General features: G+C 44.1%; 1 protein-coding gene across 3 annotated transcripts in view; it reads right to left on the bottom strand.

Moving 5' to 3' along the window:
- The window catches only part of LOC105494312 (mitogen-activated protein kinase kinase kinase 9), an 88,935-nt gene that overhangs the window by 12,398 nt on the left and 55,396 nt on the right, over positions 1-21,141 (bottom strand). For 2 of the 3 annotated variants that reach the window (XM_071099947.1, XM_011762641.3), the window contains exons 4-9: positions 15,416-15,564; positions 14,311-14,486; positions 7,853-8,093; positions 5,558-5,680; positions 3,764-3,917; positions 1,415-1,483 (exon numbers count right to left, since the gene is read on the bottom strand). In XM_071099947.1, coding sequence (XP_070956048.1) covers positions 1,415-1,483; positions 3,764-3,917; positions 5,558-5,680; positions 7,853-8,093; positions 14,311-14,486; positions 15,416-15,564 — 912 coding nt within the window. The remainder of the gene's footprint in view (positions 1-1,414; positions 1,484-3,763; positions 3,918-5,557; positions 5,681-7,852; positions 8,094-14,310; positions 14,487-15,415; positions 15,565-21,141) is intronic. The other variant, XM_071099948.1, reaches the window with a different exon arrangement.

The raw sequence follows: 21,141 nt of genomic DNA, 5'->3' as shown, positions 1-21,141 counted from the left end.
TTACCTTCCTTACTCGACCCTCAGCTCCATGGGGCTATGGAGATGTCTCTCCCTGCCTGCTTTATTCTACCCAAGAGCCTTGGAGTACATACAGGCAATGACCCTGACCAAGCCCACCTGCTTCACAAACAGAAATGCACATGCTCCAGGGAAGAAAAGGGCAATGACATGACCCACCCCCCTCACATGCTGCTGTGGAACTGTAGAAAGAACTAGTGGGCAGGCTGGCAAGCAGACAGAAAGAATAAGGATGGCCCTGCTGGCGGGGGTCTTGCCTGAGCCCATCTTAAGAGAGAAGCACTCAAAGCAGACACTGGACACAACACATTCATGGCATTACAGTTACTGTGATGCAAAGACCTGCGAAGCCAGGCAAGCACCGGGCAGCCGAGCTAGCAGAGGTGGATCAGGCTACTCCACACACAGCGTTTCTCAGGCTCTTTCCACGCTTTATGGCATGCTTAGGCAACTTTCAAAGCCATCCCCTTTTCAAAAGGAAAGATCAACCAACAAAGCTGCACCAACCCAGTGCACTGTGGGACAGACCTATGTGGGTAGAGCACAGTGCTGAAGCAGAGCCCTTGGTTTGTCTGGGGGTGGAGAGACAGAGGACAGGGGCTCGCTTTCAAATCCCTGTAATCAGCTCATATGGAAAGCCAGAAACTCTCCGAGGATATAGCCTGGGCACCCCGCCAACCACTTTGTGGGAGGGGGGAACCAGAGGCCTAGAAGCACTGGTCTTTTCCCTAGAGGACAGCAAAAGGGAGGACTGAGGAATCTGTGGGATATGGTTGCCCTGGAAATATTGGGATTATGACCAGAGTTGCTTTTTTTTTTTTTTTGTTTAAGGCTAGAAAGAATCATTAAACTAAAGACCACTTTCCCCAAAGTCCCAGCCATCTTGAGAGAGACAGAGGATCAACTTTTTCCCTGTTCAGAATTCTGTTTCAAGTGCTATCAGAAATACCAGCAAATTAAAGTACATCCCAACCACCACTGGTTTCAACCAAAATACAGAGACAGAGATAAGCCTGCTGCCAAACCCACAGCCTGGGGCTTCCAACTGAGACTCTCGTAACATTACTTCCAGCTCTGGATCCAGGAAAATCCAGACTAGTAAAGTCAAAACCAGTGCTGAAGACCAAAGGATAAATAGCCACATATCTAAGCCTCTCTAAAATCAAGCAGGAGTATCCTAATTGGAGTGGTCAGTGGAGTGAAGAATATGGTAAAATTAGATCAACACAGGAATTTTCCCAAGGTGCACAATGGTACTGCTTAAAACAAAAACAAAAAAGTCAGTTCAGCCCTGGCAATAATGAGGCTTGATTCTATGGGGTATGCTGTGAGAACAAGGAAATGGAAGGGACATTGTTACCAGGACAGTTGGTGAAAGGGTGAAGATGAGACTCACCCCAAGTGGAAATGTGGAGATTCTGACGGGGTACTTAAACCATTAGCTTTCTCACGTCTCTGAGGGGATCTTCAATGAATAAAGAGAATCAGTAGCAGGCAATGGAGGGCACATCCAGCTCAGCCTCTCCCACATCAAAGATGGACTCACACTACATCGCCAGCTGCCTTCCCACTGTGCAGCCGCAAAGCCCACACCACGAAAGAATCTTAACAAGATGATCCTGTTTAAGCCACCACAGGCCCAGGACAAAGATCCCTGGGCACCTGCAGCACAGTTGCAGGGGGCCTGTGAATCCACAGATACCCAGTCTATAGAGAGGTATGCATGTTTTGGACAAATACGTATTATTTTTTAAAAGGATGAGGATGCAAAACTCACTTAACATTACTGAATTCGAAATGGCTTTTGTTCATCACGTTTTCTTTAGTTAAAAGGTACTAAACCCAGAAATATTATCACATAGAAGTTCTCAAAATTTCTGACATTAAAGAGGTCTTCACTCAAGCCTGGATAGAATATACTTTTATTCCTTCAATAGGAACTGAGAATCATGAAAAAATTCAGTCATGTATTTTTTAATTCCTTCAAAAGTTTGAGAGGAAGAAGAAAATTCCAAAGTTAATATTTTGCAATGTGTAGGCCGGGCGCGGTGGCTCAAGCCTGTAATCCCAGCACTTTGGGAGGCCGAGACGGGCGGATCACGAGGTCAGGAGATCGAGACCATCCTGGCTAACACAGTGAAACCCCGTCTCTACTAAAAATACAAAAACTTAGCCGGGCGAGGTGGCGGGCGCCTGTAGTCCCAGCTACTCGGGAGGCTGAGGCAGGAGAATGGCGTGAACCCGGGAGGCGGAGCTTGCAGTGAGCTGAGATCCGGCCACTGCACTCCAGCCTGGGTGAGGGAGCGAGACTCCGTCTCAAAAAAATATATATATATATATTTTGCAATGTGAAATAAAGTTAGTTTACTACCAAGACCAAAAAAAAATTCTTTAAATGAAGCAGAACCATAGGAATTACTAAAATCCATAGCCAGTCTGGTAAATTCTATCTGGAATCACATTAATGGCAAGAAATATCAAGAGACTCAGGATGACTGAGTTTCTCAGTACCAGTTCAACCCTACTCTAGCTGAGAGCTCAAAGGACAAACTGGAGAGCTCTCGCCCCTACAAAACTTAGTAGAAGAATCTGCCATCCCCCAAGGATTCCATCGCTGGATTCTTACCTAGCTGAGGTAGTTTGCGCTACATATCTAAACTTTCTGCTCAAAGGTATCTGGTGATTTCCAAAGCCTAGCCTCAGAGAGTCGATCCTTTATGAATCAAACTGTGATTTTTACCTTCAGCTCAGATCTGACATGGGAAAATCATAGATTTTGGACATGGAATCTTAGTATTTAAAGGATTACCAAGGCCATTTGCAGGTTCAGGGCACTTGTAAGCCTGATCCCATTTATAAATGAGAAAACATAAGGTTACACAGCTAGGTGTGGTGGTGCCAGGGTTCGTGCCCAGGCAGTTTGGTGCCAAAGTCAAAGATCTTCACTACTACACTGTGAGTGCCTGGCCTGGGAAGAACCTAGGCTCAGGGGAGAATTTGAACCCCAGGCCTCAAGCCCATGAGTAAGAATACAAGCACACTCAAGGCTCTCAGCCCCCTTGTGCCCTGCCCAGAGGAGGCCATCATACATGGCAGCATGGCTATGGGGTGAGATGTGAAAGAAGTTCTAGTGGCCCTGGAGTTGTATAAAACTGCACTACCAGGGCTGGGTTATTCTGCCTGCCCCTGCTTCAGGATGAACCTCTAGGCAACAGAGTCCTGTTAACCTCTGCTCTTTCTTCTATTTCCTCTGCATGAATGCTTTAAGGACGAAGAGCCAGGTATAAGCAGAATAGTCTGGCAGAACTTTTTCCATTTGGTTAATGCTTGGGCTACTTGCTACTCTGAGAAGAATGCCTTCAGGGGTTGGCAAACTATAACTGGTGGGTTAAACCCTGCCTGCCACTTGCTTTTATAAGGTTTTACTGGAACACAGTCACGTTCGCTCATTTACATGTCGTCCATGGTCTCTGGCAGCTTCTGTGTTCCAACAGTGGAGCTCAAGAGCCATAGGAATCACTAAAATATGTATTATCTGGCTCTTTATGGAAAAAGTTTTCCATGTCTGTCCTAGGAGGTTCCAGGAACATGGAGGTCGAAAAACTGTTGTAAAGATCAAGAAGCTTGCAGTTTCTCAGAAAGCAATCAAACACATGACAGAGAAAAAAACGGTATTTCATATCCCATGTTTAAATGGTGCATCCATCTTCAAGTGAGAAAGAATTTCATGTCATCTGGCACTTACCCTTCATCTCCCGAGGCAAGCTCCTTCTGACCAAGCGTCCCTGGCCCCCACGTTCGCCCCTTCTTCTTTGGGGCCCTCTTCTCCTCCTCCTCCCCTTCCTCCTTTGGGACGACTGAGCTCCTGCCCCAAGTTTTGCTGCTTTCACCTGGTGTCACTGTGAATAACAAGGGTTGGACAGGATCTAGAACATGGACAGACAGGGCTCCCCCAAACTAGCCTCTACACCGCCAGACACACACACATACATTTGGAGCTGCAAGGAAGTTAGACCTTATCAAAAACTCTGTGCCCAAGTGGACCCTTCCAGGAAAGTAATGGAGTTCTCAGCCACCAATCATTTAGCTCTCTCAAAGTACTAAACATGGAAACACTTCTTCAATTTTCACAAATCCAATGTAAAGCTAGAGCTCAGGCCAGCCAGACATCAGAGTTCCAAACAGATCTGACTTAACTTGTTTTGTTCGGTGGGATTGGGTAGTGAGCAAATAAGGAGGCAGGTGAGGGGGGAAAAAAAGACAAGGGGTAAGGAAGGCATGGAAATGCAGAAATCTTGAAAAGAAAGGGCTGGAAAGGAAGAAAATGAGGAGTTCAAGGTTATGGAAAAGGAAGTCAGGAGTAGGAGAGGGGGAAGGAACAGGCCTAGAGAAAGACAGATAAGAGAGTAGGAATATTTTTCTGACATGAATACCTCGGAGCAAGGGTTGAGACCCAAATGCCCCAGGGATTGTGTTTATATCATAAATGAGCGAAGTGAACTAGTTACCAAAAAACAAGTTGTTGAAGGGGCTGAGGCAAAATATGGAGTATATGGAAGCTGCTATTAGTGCCAGCCAACTGTAGCCACATGAAAAAAGAAACCCACTGATTTCACTTCATTTTTCAAGCTAGAAATCTTTTTTTTTTTTTTTTTTTTGAGACGGAGTCTTACCCATGCTGGAATGCAGTGGTGCAATCTTGGCTCACTGCAACCTCTGCCTCCCAGGTTCAAGCGATTCTCCTGCCTCAGCCTCCCGAGTAGCTGAGACTACAGGCGGGTGCCACCACACCCAGCTATTTTTTTATTTTTTTATTTTTAGTAGAGGTGGGGTTTCAGCATGTTGGTCAGGATGGTCTCCATCTCCTGACCTCATGATCTGCCTGCTTCCGCCTCCCAAAGTGCTGGGATTACAGACATGAGTCACCACGCCCGGCCGAAATCTTGGATTTTTAAATAAAATCTCTCTGTCTTTAAATCAGGGAAACTAATTCATTCACATATAGGTGTATATTCACACACACACTTATATGTACGTGTGAGGATATTTTTTAAAGCAAATACTGCAGCAAAGATAAAACCGGTCCAGATTTGGCTTATTATAAAGTATATGGCAAGTTTCCTTAGGACCTATACTTTGAAAAAAAACCCTTCCTTGGGACGCGTGGACGAAAGAAAAACAACAATGCCCCAAATATGGCAAAGAGTGTGCGAGGTTCTCAGGCCAGGTAGTAACCTGTATCTACATCACACACCAGTTTTCAAATTGCTTTGCGAACCACTGAAGATCCCATTAGTACCACGAACCCCTTTGCTGATATGTGACTAAAAGGTAGAGGGGGCAGTAGTAAGGTTAATGGAGAGAGACAAGGGAGAGGGCTAAGGGTTTGCGTACATATGTGCATGTATATACACATTGTCGAGGAGAGGTGGCAGAAGTTATGGATGGAGCAAGCCTGGACCAGTCGGTGGCTGGACAGAGCAGGGGACAGGTGCCCCTGGTGTGTTCTGGCCCCAGCTAATTTGGGAAACAGTCTCACACTGGATGGCTCGAAGACGAGGAATGATGGTGGGGCTTGCAGGAGGACTTGAGCGGCTGTTGATAAGACTCTTCCTTTTATCCATGGTGGGGGAGGCCTGCACCGTGAACTTGTGCTGGAAATCTGCTTGGGGAAAGACAAACACATGTATGCATTAACATTTCCCATAATCAAATTCATATAAGAAATCTGACATTTCTCAGCATCCTCGAGGGACAGGCCCCAGTTTCCTGAAAAGCTCTTTGTTCACCTGGGAAATGTTCTCTTTTAGAATCATCTCTTTTTCCCAAGGGACATGGGGAGATGAACGTATAAAAAGATGGGAAATTCACTGTGCAAGGAACTTCATTAGTGAGCTTCATAAAGTTGTCCATATAACGAATATAGTTTGAGCAATTATGTATTAAGAATAGCTGTTTAGCTCATGAGATATTGTTGATTATTCTAGGAAATTTAACTTAAAATTATTGGTTTCACATAATCTATTATCAGATAGATTTGGTCCTTTTTTCTCAGAGACTGAAGCAGGGACACTGATTCTTCTCACTAACTGCAGGCAGAGCAGGGTTTCAACGACTAGCCCTTGTGGGAACCTAGGGCAGTGAGGGAGAGGGAGCAAATGGCTCCAATTCAGACACATTCCAAAGGAAGTTACAGTACAGCATAAAGAATGTAAAACTTACAGCACTGAATTTCTCAGTTTCAGTCTCCTCATCTATCAAAGAGGTATAATAAACAGCTGCTTGCTTGCACCTATGTCTCCCCATTAGACTGTGATCTCCCTGCAGGTGGGAACTACAGCTTTTCTATCTGCATCCCAGCATGCAACAATATGCTGGCACATGCTAGATGCTCAAGGGGTGCTTAAAGACTCCATGCTGTCTGAAAAGGAAAAACAAATGTGCAGCAAGGAAACATGGCTTGCTGAGTTCCCTTATCTGTACTTAATCAAGCCACCATTCTAGTGCTTAACATCATCTACTCCTGCCCCTATTAGACCATTCTTTCTTTGTTCCTTACACTTTTTTTTTGAGACGGCGTTTCACTCTTGTTGCCCAGGCTGGAATGTAAGGGCGCAATCTCAGCTCACCACAACCTCCACCTCCTGGGTTCAAGCAATTCTCCTGCCTCAGCCTCCTGAGTAGCTGGGATTACAGGCATGCACCACCATGCCTGGCTAATTTTATACTTTTAGTAGAGACAGGGTATCTCCATGTTAGTCAGGCTGGTCTCAAACTCCTGGCCTTAGTTGATCCACCAGCCTCGGCCTCCCAAAGTGCTGGGATTATAGGCGTGAGCCATTGTGCCCAGCTTGTTCCTTACACTTCTAATAAGCCTGCTTTCTAGGGCCTTATAGACTTAGAACACAGTGAATACCTTTATCTACATCAACACACATTTTAGCATTCAGCTCCCTCCATGGATATATTATACACCACAAAGATTCTAATTCATAGTTTCATATTTCTTTATATTTTCCCCAAGGCTGAAGTACAAAAAATGCACCTCTATTCAACTGATGTATCTGTCTGAAAGGTCACATGTAAATCTTATCAGGTAAATTACCATACATTAAACCTAATCTCAACTGTACTCAGAGGACTAATTAAAGAAACCTCAGCCAGGTGTGGTGGCTCACACCTGTAATCCCAGCACTTTAGGAGGCCAAGGTGGTTGGATCACTTGAGGTCAGGAGTTTGAGACCAGCCTGGCCAACATGGTGAAATACAAAAATCAGCCGGGCGTGGTGGCACGCGCCTGCAATCCCAGCTACTCACGAGCCTGGGGCAGCAGAATCACTTGAACTGGGGAGGTGGAGGTTGCAGTGAGCCGAGATCACACCATTGCACTCCAGCCTGGGCAACAAAAGCAAAACTCTGTCTCAAAAAACAAAAAAAAAGAAACCTTGAGACAAGTTATTTTGCAGAGCCAAAACTTCTCATGCCTCACATATGCACACTCTGGAATGTTTTCCCCCAACTTCATGCTTCCTTCTCCAGGTTTGCCTAAAGTGAGATGTGCCCCTGTGAGCCACCAGGCTTCTAGCAGCCTGGACCTTGCCAGGTTGTCCTTACTTCATATTCTGTGTTCACTCACATGCAACAATTTCCCTGGAGTCGGGTAGATTTTCAGCATGCCAGTCTTTCCACTGAACAGAATGGCCCATTTCAAACAGGCTGGAGTTTGAGCCCCAGGGTGTCATGTTTCCAAGCTCAGTCCCCGGCTCCCATAAACCCTCTGCCACACCAGCTGCTTGCCCTGCTCCCCCTTCCCAGCCGGTCCCCGGCCACTGACCGGAAGGGAGGCTGATGCGGTTGCCATCCTTGAGCTTCAGCCGGCTCTTCCTGAACTTGCCCTTGCGTTTCTTCACTCGGGGCTTCTCCTGGCACAGCTGGTGGATGATGATGTTGAGCTCCCGTTCCAGGATGTCAATCTCCCGCTCCGCCAGCTCCTGCTCCCGACGCCGCAGCAGTTCCTCCTGGTTCTTCTGCTGCAGCGCAGCCCGTGTCAGCTCCTCCTCCCATGTGCGAAGTTCCTGCAGGAAGAGCAGAACCATCAGAGAAAAGACTGGGGTGCTCAGTGCAGAGGGGCTCTGGGGTGAGGCCTGAGAGCCCTCAGAGGGCTCATGGTGACCTGGAGAGTTCTCCTATGATGCTCAGTGAAGAGAGAGGATTAGATAGCTGGTAAATGAACATCAGACCACCTTGAATGGTGGGGAAAGGAAGGCTCAGAACAGCCATACTGAGGGGACAGCCAGAGAAGCTAAAGCCACAGGCCAAGCCCTAGAGATGGGGGCTAAGAGTTCCAGTTGCTCCTTTCTTCTTCATTAAAATTGCCTGAGATTATATATATATATATATAGGTTTGACTAGAAAATATAATCATGTATTTATTTACAGACTTGGTTCTACTTTACTTTCTATTTTTTGAGACAGAATCTCATTCTGTCACCCAGGCTGGAGTGCAGTGGTACGATCTCAGCCCACTGCAACCTCTGCATCCCTGGTTCAAGTGATTTTCATGTCTCAGTCACCAGAGTAGCTGGGATTATAGGCATGCGCCACCAAACCTAGCTAATTTTTTTGTATTTTTAGTAGAGATTAGGTTTTACCATGTTGGTCCCCTTCCCCTCCTGGCATCAAGTGATCCATCTGCCTCAGCCTCTCAAAGTGCTAGGATTACAGGCGTGAGCCACTGCGCCCAGCCAAATTTTTTCTATTATATAAAAGATGTTTTTTCACCAAACGCAATGGCAACAAAAGCCAAAATTGACAAATGGGATCTAATTAAACTACAGAGCTTCTGCACAGCAAAAGAAACTATTATCAGAGTAAAGAGGCAACCTACAGAATGGGAGAAAACTTTGCAATCCATCCATCTGACAAAGGGCTAATATCCAGAATCTACAAAGAACTTAAACAAATTTACATGAAAAAAACAAACCCCATCAAAAAGTGGGTGAAGGATATGAACAGACACTTCTCAAAAGAAGACATTTGGCCGGGCGCGGTGGCTCACGCCTGTAATCCCAGCACTTTGGAAGGCCGAGGCGGGCGGATCACAAGGTCAGGAGATCGAGACCATGGTGAAACCCCGTCTCTACTAAAAATAGAAAAAAAATTAGCCGGGCGCAGTGGCGGGCGCCTGTAGTCCCAGCTACTCGGGAGGCTGAGGCCGGAGAATGGCGTGAACCCGGGAGGCGGAGCTTGCAGTGAGCCGAGATTGCGCCACTGCACTCCAGCCTGGGTGACAGAGCGAGACTCCGTCTCAAAAAAAAAAAAAAAAAAAAAAAAAAAAAAAAAAAAAAAAGAAGACATTTATGCAGCCAACAAACATATGAAAGAAAGCTCATCATCACTGGCCACTAGAGAATTGCAAGTCAAAACCACAATGAGATACTATCTCACATCAGTTAGAATGGTGATCAGTAAAAAGTCAGAAAACAACAGATGCTGGAGAGGATGTGGAGAAATAGGAAAGCTTTTACACTGTTGGTAGGAGTATAAATTAGTTCAACCATTGTGGAAGACAGTGTGGCAATTCCTCAAGGATCTAGAACTAGAAATACCATTTGACCCAGCAATCCCATTACTGGGTATATACCCAAAGGATTATAAATCATTCTACTATAAAGACACGTGCACACGTATGTTTATTGTGGCACTATTCACAATAGCAAAGACTTGGAACCAACCCAAATGTCCATCAATGATAGACTGGATAAAGAAAATGTGGCACATATACACCATGATACTATGCAGCCATAAAAAAGGATGAGTTCATGTCCTTTGTAGGGACATGGATGAAGCTGGAAACTATCCTTCTCAGCAAACTAACACAAGAACAGAAAACCAAACACCACATGTTCTCACTCTAAGTGGGAGTTGAACAATGAGAACACATGGATACAGGGAGGTGAATGTCATACACCCTGTGGGGGGTGGGGGGCTAAGGGAGGAAGAGCATTAGGAAAAATACCTAATGTAGGCAACGGGTTGATGGGGTGCAGTTAACCACATGGCACATGTATACCTATGTAACAAAACTGCACATTCTGCACATGTACCCCAGAACTTAAAGTATAATTTAAAATAATAAAACAAAAAACAAACAAAAAGATGTTTTTTATACCAGAGCCAACTTAATCCAGCTTAAAATGTGTCCACGGTACATAAATCATCCTCCAGGTAACACCTAACAATCAAATAAAAATATATTTCCAGGGTGGCTGCTCAAAAGCTATGTGAGGCATGTCATCTGAATCTTTATGTTCACTTGAGGAATGAATCCACTGAGGTATGTGGTTTCAACTTTCACCTTATCTTAAAGGACAATGATTTGCTCTGGAAGAATCATGAAAGCATAGCAAGGAAAAAAGAGAACATTTCCTGAGGTCTTTTTCAGGTACTTGCTCTAGAACCAAATTTGGCTGCTGCTCTACACACTCCACTGAAATGAACTGTTCAATGAGCACAGGAGATGCCATCGCAGAGCAGGCTGTGCCCCTGCAAGTTTGAAGGACAGTCAGTCACACTGCTAGGGGGAGAGCTGAAGCCAGAAAGCTGGAGGGTGAAAGTGGGACAAAGTCCCATTTGGAATTTCATCTTGTGACCCAAGAACGGTCCCTTTTGTCCTGCGCTGAGAACAAAGGTGGGAGCCACATCAGATGGCAGAACCTCTTCCCTACCTCCCTTTTCTCCTTCCTCATGAGTTCAGAAGTGAGCCCAGCACTGAATTTCTGGAAAGAGGGGAGGGGATATCGAATCAGGAAACAGGAGAGAAAACAGGAAAGAAAACAAAACATGTCTACAAAAATTTTAAACCTACAATTAAAACTGTTAATGCTGGTTACCCTGGGCCTTGCATTAAAGTGGAGTGTGGGGTGGAACCTGGAAAGAGCCATGTCTGAAAAAGCAGGATATTTCTTCAATAAAGGAGCCACAGCAACACTTCTGTGGTTGAAACCTAATTTCTCAATGAAATACTCACTATAAGTAACCATTCTGGATTAAAACAAAATAGTGTAGAAAGAGAACCTAGAGCTAGAAAAAAGGCATGTGAACCCACGCTGGGGAAGCTGAGCAGGAGGTAAACAGTAGAAGAGAGGAAAGAGATCAAGAAATGAATATCATATTCTGATGCTACAAACTCTTCATTCAGCTTGTCTTCCATCCCCAGGAGAATGCCAACTTAGTCATAAAAGTGATCCCAGCACTTTGGGAGGCCTGTAACCCCAGCACTTTGGGAGGCCGAGGCGGGTGGATCACCTGAGATTGGGAATTTGAGACCAGCCTGGCCACCATAGTGAAACCCTGTCTACTAAAAACACAAAAATCAGCTGGGCATGGTGACGTGTACCTGTAATCCCAGCTACTTGGGAGGCTGAGGCAGAGAATTGCTTGAACCTGGGAGGCAGAGGTTGCAGTGAGCCGAGATCGTGCCACTGCACTCCAGCCTGGGTGATAGAGCAAGACTTTGTCTCAAAACAACAACAAAAAAGGAATAGAAAAGAAATGACAAAAGAATTAGCACATTGAAAAGTGTCTAGCATGTGGTAGGTGCTCAGTGGTTGAATTACTACTGAGTCAATAAATGAATGAAGAGAAATGATAATAGGAGATAGAGTGCAATTTTATGAATGAAATCCTTTATGGGAACATATATTTATCACAAGTTCCTGAGAGTTGAACTTGAACTTGAACTACTTCTTCCTTGATGAAATAAACCTCAAATTAATTGCTGTGCACCCTCCAAATCTTTGTTTCTCTGTCTTGTGATTTTGTTTTCATTACCAAGAAAAGAAAAATTCATGGAAGATGCCGAAAAAATACTCCTGATTGGTTGATTTTGCTGTTAAGTGTAAAAGTTTAAAAGTCAAAGCGAATTTCAAGCTTCCTAAGTCCTCGTCTCCTCCATGCTCTTGTCTAAGGAATGGTTTGGCTCTAAGCCTCTCTCTTTAATGGAACACAAACCCCAGATGACACCAATGCATTCTCACAATAATACTTAGAAGCGGTAGGTTGATCCAACTTGAGGAATTAGCTGAATTATAGGGTAAATCAGGATATTTGGGGAATATACACCTATGACACCATTCACCTGGAGGACCCTTAAACATGTTGAATCTCCTACTTGTGTATCACCTATTTGTGTTGCACAGTTTGCAAATCACATCTTCCACAACAGAATGAGTTAAGAAGAATCTCTCCAGAGAGAAAGCACATCTTACTCTCACTTACCAAACAACAAGCCTTATAACAGACAGACATCATAGCATGGTGGCTAAGAGAAAGAACTCTGGAACAAACTGCCTATTCAGGTCCCAGCTTCACCACCATTAACTGTGTGGCCTTGAACAAGTTAATATGGGCATCACATGCAATATGGAGTTAACAGCACTGACATCATTGACACAGACAATTATTATCTCATTAAATACGATAATTCATGAATATGGCACATAGCACATGCTCTACAAATGTTAGCTATCATAAGAATGAGTTTGATTTCCTAGTAACTACTTACTGACAAAATCCAACCTTCATTTTTCTGACTGGTTGGTACCCTTATAATTTCATCAATTAAAAGAAAGTAACCAAGGGCCAAGGGTCAGTGATGCAGCAATAAAAAAAAAAAAAAGGCCAGCAACTCTTGGGATTCTTCTAGCTGGAACAGTATTTAGGGAGAGGAACAGTCTTTTGTAATCACTCTGCTCAACAGTCAGTGCAGGTCCACCCACCGGGGTCCCTAAAGAGTCACTGTAAGCTCACTCCATTCTTCTAGAGAATGCTCATTGACTTGGCAAACAGTAGTATGTTCAGAATTGCTATGTTCCATAAAAAGGGTTTAATATCTTCAGATCAGCTCCAGAAATTATTTGTAAGTCATTTGTGTAGAACAAAAATGACATTGATAAGGTTTGGCTGTATCCTCACCTAAATCTCATCTTGAATTGTAGTTTCCATAATCCCCATGGGTCATGGGAGGGACCAGGCGGAGATAATTGAATCATGGGGGTGGTTCCCCTATCCTGTTCTCGTGATAATGAGTTAGTTCTCACGAGATCTGATGGTTTTATAAGGGGCTTCTCTCTTTGCTGGGCACTTATTCTTCTTCCTGCCACCATGTGAAGAAGGACCTGTTTGCCACCATGATTGTAAGTTTCCTGAGGCCTCTCCAGCCCTGTGGAACTGTGAGTTGATTAAACCTCTTTCCTTTATAAATTAACCAGTCTTGGGTATGTCTTTATTAGCAGCATGAGAACAGACCAATATAATATTACAAAAAATATAGGTTTTTGGAATCAGAAGACCCACATTCAAGATTCTGCTTTCCCACTTACTAACTCTGTTACTTCAGGCAAGTTGCTGACCCTAAGCTCTGAGATGGAAACAATAGTAACACCTGGCCTACACACTGATGGCAGGAGCCATAGGACTCCTGGATAAAACAGACAAAAAGGTCTCATCAAATTTTTTAGTGGAAAAAGTGGGAAACCATAAAGCCACAAACAATTTTAGCTATCATTATTATCATGTGGCCATTAACTTCCCAAATTCCCATAGTGCAGAGTGAGAAAATAAAAAATAAATTAACAAAATCTATAAAGACTTCCCTCTTGCTCCTAGCTACATCCCTTAGATTTAGCCCTGCCCCTATATAAGCAAAATAACTGCATGTAACTGGTTTCACCTGCGTGTGTACACTGACTGCTAGGGACACAGCAAGGGGTCCAGAAAGGGGGAAGAGAAAGGGCCATTTAGGGAATGGCCACCAAACAAAAAAGCAGATCTCTGGTAGACTAGGAGTCTCTGAACTCCCTGGTTGGTTTGGGCTTAAAATACTTTCCATAAAAACACAAAAAATGCCACACAATTTCAGACCTATGGTATTTTTAGCCCATATTCTATTTCTGATTCTGATGTCAAAAGACACTGGAAGGATGTTCTGATAACTATCCTCAAGGTTGAAGTATCCCTATATCAAGTTAACCTCCCTCTAGAAGTCTATTGTAGAATCAAGAAACATTTCCAGAACCTCTCGTATTTCCAGCTGACAGGGTGAGACATCCCACTGGCAATTGCCCAACTGCATTCTTCTCTGGTTTGGATAATTAAGTAGATACCAAGCAGGAAGGTGGGCATGTTAGAATCAAGGTGGTCAGTCAGACTTGGTCCAGAGGTCCCAGTGGGTGAGGTCTACTAATTCAATGCATATCTTTTTTCTTTTCGTTTTTTTTTTTTTTTTTTTACCTTCTCTTTGGCCCTGAGTTGGTCAAACATCTCCTGAATCTCGTGTTTCCAGTCATCCTGCAGGCAGTGGAAGGAGTCCTTGGGCATTTCAAAGAAACCAGACTCCTCTATGGTGGTTAGCTGGTCCAGGATATTCGTGAAAGATGGTCGTGAGTGGGGATCAGGATTCCAGCAGTCTGAATAGAACATGTGAATACTCAGACAGCATGAATGGTCAGAGGCAAACATATAAGACTTAGGCTATTACATGGCCTTACTTCCCAGAAAACTACCTCTTACTTCTTCCAGAAACAGAGATTAGAATTTAGGTAACCTCAAATAAGGCTCAGGAAGTGAAGCAAACTGCCCACCATTACAACCATAATGAGTGAAAACGGAAATGAAATGCAGCAGTTCTGTACTCATTCCATTCTGGCTGTTAATTAAGGGTAAGAAAAGTGAGCCCAAAGAGTTTTCTTATGCAAAGCACCACCACAACACAATTTACCATGTTACTACCTGATTCAAGAATAGACAAATGGGGAATGATGCCCTGGGCTTCAGTTTCCCATAAATAAATGAATTAGCCTTCCCCCACCCACAATAGGATGATGAGGAGGTGAGGATGAAAAGCATTCTAGTGGGAGTCAGAGAAAGTGAATTCTATCTAATCCCAGCTCAGCCACTCCCTAATGGGGCAGCCACCTATCTACTCAACTTTGCTTAGCTTTAGATTCCTTAGTTACAAAATTATGGGGTTTGACTAGATGACTTTTAGAGTTCTTTCTCCAAAGATGTTCTTCACATCTCTTGAGGTATTCAGAGGTCCCGACATAAAAGTTACTGTACTTTCTGATTTTGCATTACATAATAATATGCTAAATACTGGATAGCAGGCTTTTGTTACTAATTTCACTTCTACAGTCCCTGGAGATGTGACCTCCTTGCAGCAGGATGTGGACGTCATCTTGAAGAAGCCTTTCCAGTCGCCCATAGGATTCCTCCTTAGGTGACTGAAACTTTATCTCCTCTTTCAGTAACTGATCTCATAGAATTGGCCAAACTCTACCCAGTGCTTATAAGAGGCAAAGTGTCTCCAGTTTGGTTCAGGCCAGGGTTTACTTACCTTCCATGAGTTTGGCAAAAGGCTCTGGGCATGTAGAAGGAATAGGAAGGGCGAGTTTGTTCATGGCCACTCCATAAGCGACCGCTAAGCCATCAATGCCTCGAAAGGGCACTTCACCAGTCAGCAACTCCCAAAGTAGCACCCCGTAGCTAAGGAGAGGAAGAAGACAGAAGCCATGTAAAAAACTTCAGGTACAACTTCACTGCAATAGCTCATGAGTCTTTTCTGAGCATCCCACATTCTCCCCAACACATAGTGAGACTAATGAAACAGAAATACTAATGTGATATAAAAGGGAAACCATAAAGCCTACTAGCTAAAAGCAAAATCTCCGCAGTCAAGTATACTTGCTTGGTTTTCAAGTTTTCTTCCATAATTCCTTAGCTATATGACCTTGGGCAAGGCACTACACCTCTTTAAGCCTCTAATTCCTCATCTGTAAAGCACAAATAACACTATCAGTCTGGCAAGGCTATTGTTGAATTAAATGAGCTACTATAGTGTTTAAATAAGTGCCCAATGGCCATAGCTCTTTCGTTATCATTATTGTTTTGTTTTGTTTTTAAGATGGAGTTTCGCTCTGTCGCTGAGGCTGGAGTGCAGTGGTGCAATCTCGGCTCACTGCAACCTCCATTTCCTGGGTTCAAGAGATTCTCCTGCCTCCACCTCCTGAGTAGCTGGGATTATAGGCGTGTGCCACCATGCCTGGCTAATTTTTGTATTTTTTGTAGAGACAGGGTTTTACCACATTGGCCAGGCTGGTCTCTGAAACTCCTGACCTCCTGTGATCCTCCCGCCTCAGCCTCTCAAAGTGCTGAGATTATAGGCATGAGCCACCTCATCTGGCCTGTTATCATTATTATTAAAGAAATAAACTGGGAGAAGAGGCAGCCTCCCAAGTATAATTTTTTTTCTGTTTTAAGAAAACTTCAGCTTTTGTCACAGATACATTTTTTTCCCCAAAGTGCTAGGATTAACAGATTTTTTTTTTTAGCTTTACAAAAAAGCAGAGCGCTAACCACTCAAAGCAGATTTTGTTCCTATAAAAGATTTCTTTAAATGCCCACTAGGTTGAATAGATTTCTGTCCCTAGATCAGTGTGAGTGGGTTCTTAACGGAGATCTTTGTCTAATTCAAAGAGAAAAGTTTCACAAGGGTAGACCACATCGGTAGAACAGAGCAGCGCATCAGCTGCGAGAACTTCAGTGTGCCCTCCCTATCTTTCAAGTCCACATAAAGAACTTCTTTTCTCATGTCCGATGAGTCAGTGAATGTGGAGTACAAAGCTTAATAGAAGAATTATTCTGTGAATTCACGATCAGAACCAGACACAATCACACAGCACTCAGTCCTTCCAGGAATAAGTCAGGACGAGAAACCACAAGGCTATGAATAGTTAGAAGAATGGCTCTCCTTATGTTTTCAACACCAAACTCAACAATAAGTCTTGCAACCAGTAACAAAGGTCATATTCATTTAAACAATAATAATAGGACAGGCGTGGTGGCTCACGTCTGTAATCTCAGACTGTCAATTCAGCCTTTGGGAGGCCAAAGCAGGCAGATCACTTGAGGTCAGGAGTTCAAGACCAGCCTGGCCAACATGGCGGAACTCCATCTCCACTAAAAATACAAAAGTTAGCCAGGTGTGGTGGTGGTGCACGCCTGTAATCCCAGCTACTTGGGAGGCTGAGGTAGGATGGTCACTTGAATCTAGGAGGCGAACGTTGCAGTAAGCCAAGATCACACCACTGCACTCTAGCCTGGGTGACAGAGTGAGACTCTGTTTCAAAATAATCAATAATAATAATAATAATAAATCCAGTAGCTATTTATCACGAAACTTTATATGTGAAGACCGCGAAGACACTTTACAAACATCACTGTGAATCTCTACAATTCTGATAGGTATTATCAACATTTTGCACATAAGGAAAGCAAGTTTTAGACATGTTTAGGAGCGTTTTACCAAGGGCATACACAGAGTAAGTACATCATGGTGGGCCCAGACCAATTGTCAATTTCTTCCCCCTAGAATACCTTCTACCATTTCTCTGCTTGGTAAACTCTAATCATCTTTCAAGATCCAACTCAAATGTCCCACCATTTATTCATTCATCAGATGATGGCTTTACCCCAGTGAGGACTTCAAATACTATCATTTTCTTTATGCATCTTACCAGGAAAAACCAAAACGCCTGGTAGCCAGTTGGTCTTGACTTGTCTAGACAGGAGATGGATTTTAGTTTGGAGGCTTATGGGAATAGCGTTGGACACTTTACGATGCCTTCCCGACATCCCCAGATGTTACTCAGTCTGTTTGGGCTGCCATACATTGTAGTTGTTTGTCTGCTAGCCTATGGGCTCCTAAAGACCAGGGAAAATTGTTTTTAATCTTTGCATTCTCAGGACCTAGCCCAAGCTCTGGTACACAGGAAGCACTCATAGATGTGTGAGTGAGTGGGTGTGTGGGTATGGGAGTGAGCGCATGGTCAGACAGTCCTGCAGGCTGCCCTGGGTCCTCTAGAGGAAAACCCAAACATCATTAAGAATTGCACTATTACACTTCCTGACAAACCTTTCATGTGACTTATCCAGGTAGTGGTCATGCTGGGGAGCTTCTACCAGGTGACCTCCAGGAACTCTCAGCACTGCCAACCAGATTCCTAGGTCAAAGCCACTGTTATCCTCCATTGCTTGCTCTTGGAATTAATGCCCACTTCCATCCTGGAGAATAAAAACCAAAGGTCCCACAGAACCCCTTTCTCCCAACCAGGCAAAGACAGTAGTATCTGGGCCCTAACTACATGGAAAGATCACAGAGTGTTTCATGTTCTGTTTGTGTCCCTGCATCCCTTCTGTGACAGTTTTCACACTGAGCTCTAAGTGTCCTGTGAAGGTGTCTCAGACCTTCTGGAAGCAAGTGGGGGGGTGGTTAATGGGACTGGGACTGGCCCCGTTAGCTCCAGCCAGGGCAGCTCTGGGCTTGTTTCTTTGTTTGTCTGCATTCTATCCCACTTCAGAGGTTCTACAGCTAAAAGGAATGTTAGAACTACTGCCCAAATAGGCAGAATGCTACCAGAGAAAGATTTAGACAGACTCAGGTCAAATGCCTGTTTTATCACTTAACAGCTATGTGCCATTAGGAGCAAGGTCGCCTCTCCAAACCTAATTTCCTCATCCCTATAACAAAGACAGCAATACCGACCCTACAGAAGAGTTACAAGGAATCACTAACAATAGCAACTAACCCTCATCCAGAAATTACGATCTATGGCTAGTAGACCTGTGGTTTCTCCAAAAGGGCCTGAAATGAGAATGTGTCTGAAGAGGCTTATGTAGAGCTACAGTGTTGGTGAGAGCTTTGCTGAGGGACACTGGCATTCAGAGAAGAAGCCTTTCTGGGGCTGACTACACTAGTTTTCCTCTGCCAATGTCCCTCTTTATTTTTACAATGGAAGGTGGGTGATATAAATAAAGACTTGGTATTCTGTTGGCAGGAAAAAAGACTGGAGAAATTCAAGAGAAATACAAGTTTACATGGATCTGAGCTCCAGGGAGAGGTGGGCAGTAGAAGTGGATGCGATTTACCTCAGGTTTAGCCAACTTAGTTGCCCTCCCAAGGTTAAAAGGTCAAGAAGTCCTTTGAAGACCATTTGCAAGCAGCCTTGAAGAACTCATTCAGCTAAGTCACTGCCTCCGAGTGCCTCCCTGCAACACAGACCCACCAGCTCCCACAGTGCTGCCAGTAATTTCCTAAAAGTCCTCACTGCCTAACTCAACCCTCAGAAAATTTACTCTTAGTCAATAATTAATCACCTCCCGAGGCTTGGTAATCCCTTCAACCATTTCCTAGGATCAGAGGTGGAGGATGTTTGATGTTTTTTCAAAGTGAGGAAAAGTGGACAGCCACCTTTCTTGACAAAAGGCACAGCAACTCCATGCCTGTGCTGGGCCAGAGCTCTATTTTGTAGTAACCTGCATCATCTCGCCACTGTCAGGTCAGGGTCCATGCTCTGAAAGGAAATGACCAGTCTCCCTTGAATGAGGTGGGCTGGGAAATGTCTTGCACTTGGTAATTATCTGTGATTCCACATTCTAGGAACCATACTGACTATTAAATAATCTTTGACAAAGATAATTGTACTAATATATGTGAAAGCACTTTGTAAATTGAAAGTAGCATATAACTCTTCTTCTTAACTGAACCCTCATTCAGAACGATGATATATTAACATATATGTAATATATACATTGATAAACTTATTGACATAACAACATATTTATTAATGTGATTATATGTTCATGCTATATTACATTCAAAAAGCAACTTACAAAACAGAAAGATCCCACTAGGGATAGGCCCAAGAGCACATGAATAGGAGTAAACACACCCAAACATCAATACACATTATCTCTATAAGTGGGTTCACGGTGATTTTCTTTTCCTGTCTTTTCTTATTTATCCATATTTTCAAATTTTTTCTATAGAAAACGTTTTACTATTGTAATTTTGAGACAGAGTCTCGCTCTGTCGCCCAGGCTGGAGTGCAGTGGCGCTTTCTCGGCTCACTGCAAGCTCCACCTTCCGGTTCACGCCATTCTCCTGCCTCAGCCTCCTGAGTAGCTGGGACTACAGGCACCCACCACCACGCCCGGCTAATTTTCTGTATTTTTAGTAGAGACCGGGTTTCACCACATTAGCCAGGATGGTCTCGATCTCCTGACCTCGTGATCCGCCCGCCTCAGCCTCCCAAAGTGCTGGGATTACAGGCATGACCCACCATGCCTGGCCACTACTGTAATTTTTAAAATTTAAAATGATTAAGAAAATGCCTCCACCTCATCCCACATCCAACAGGCAAGAAGGCCTTGTGGGACGACGCCCTCTGACTGTAACCACTGCTCTACCCACACAGCGCAAAGAAAGGCAACAATTTCAGCAATAGCTTTCTTGAGGCAGTTCCCAATCCAAGCAGACTGGGGAACTTACACAGTTAAGGATCCAGCCCTTTATCATCTCACCCTCCATCACAACATTTGCAGGAGAACTTTAGAAGCACACTCAAAGAGCAGAAAGACAAACCAGTTGGCCCTGGGCACCTGGAATAGCAGAGGCACAGAGGCCCCCAGCTTTGGATGAGTTCCAGGAGGAGCGAGGTATGGGGCACTCAGACTCAGGCAGTACCTGGCACAGGGCAAGCATTCCACAAACACTTCTTGAATGAGTCAGTGAGTTACAAGTCAGTTTGGGAAACAGCTTTGTACTAAGTTCCTAGGTATATGCCCTGTTCTTCTCTGGGACACCCTGCTGGGCCCTAGGCACAGTGGGCTGATCATTCCAAAGAGGCTGCCTTAAGTGCAGGAACAAGACTGTACAGATGGTGGCATAACTACAAGCACAGATTGTCACTACACACATATCTAGTTATAATCATAGCTTTATGTCTGCCACCTGGGTGAACTTAGGCATGTGACTTCAATTGTCTGAGTCCAGTTACCTCATCTATAAAACGGAAATAATGATCCCTACTTTGGGGGATTCTTGTGAAGACTATAAAAGATGTATAACATTTACCACAGAGCCTAGCCCTTAAGCATTTGTAGGTGGTAACAACTGTCACCAGTATACAAGCATTGCTGTATGTATAGCAGTGGACACACATTTTCCTCTGCTAAAGGTGAGAGACCATTTGGAGCTACTTAGATGGGTAGGCTTGAGGAAGG

Source organism: Macaca nemestrina, chromosome 7 (assembly GCF_043159975.1).
Source record: "Macaca nemestrina isolate mMacNem1 chromosome 7, mMacNem.hap1, whole genome shotgun sequence".
NCBI classification, from domain to species: Eukaryota; Metazoa; Chordata; class Mammalia; order Primates; family Cercopithecidae; genus Macaca; species Macaca nemestrina.
The sequence above is the reverse complement of the archived record's forward strand: the minus strand, read 5'-3'. Positions and strand labels throughout refer to the sequence as shown.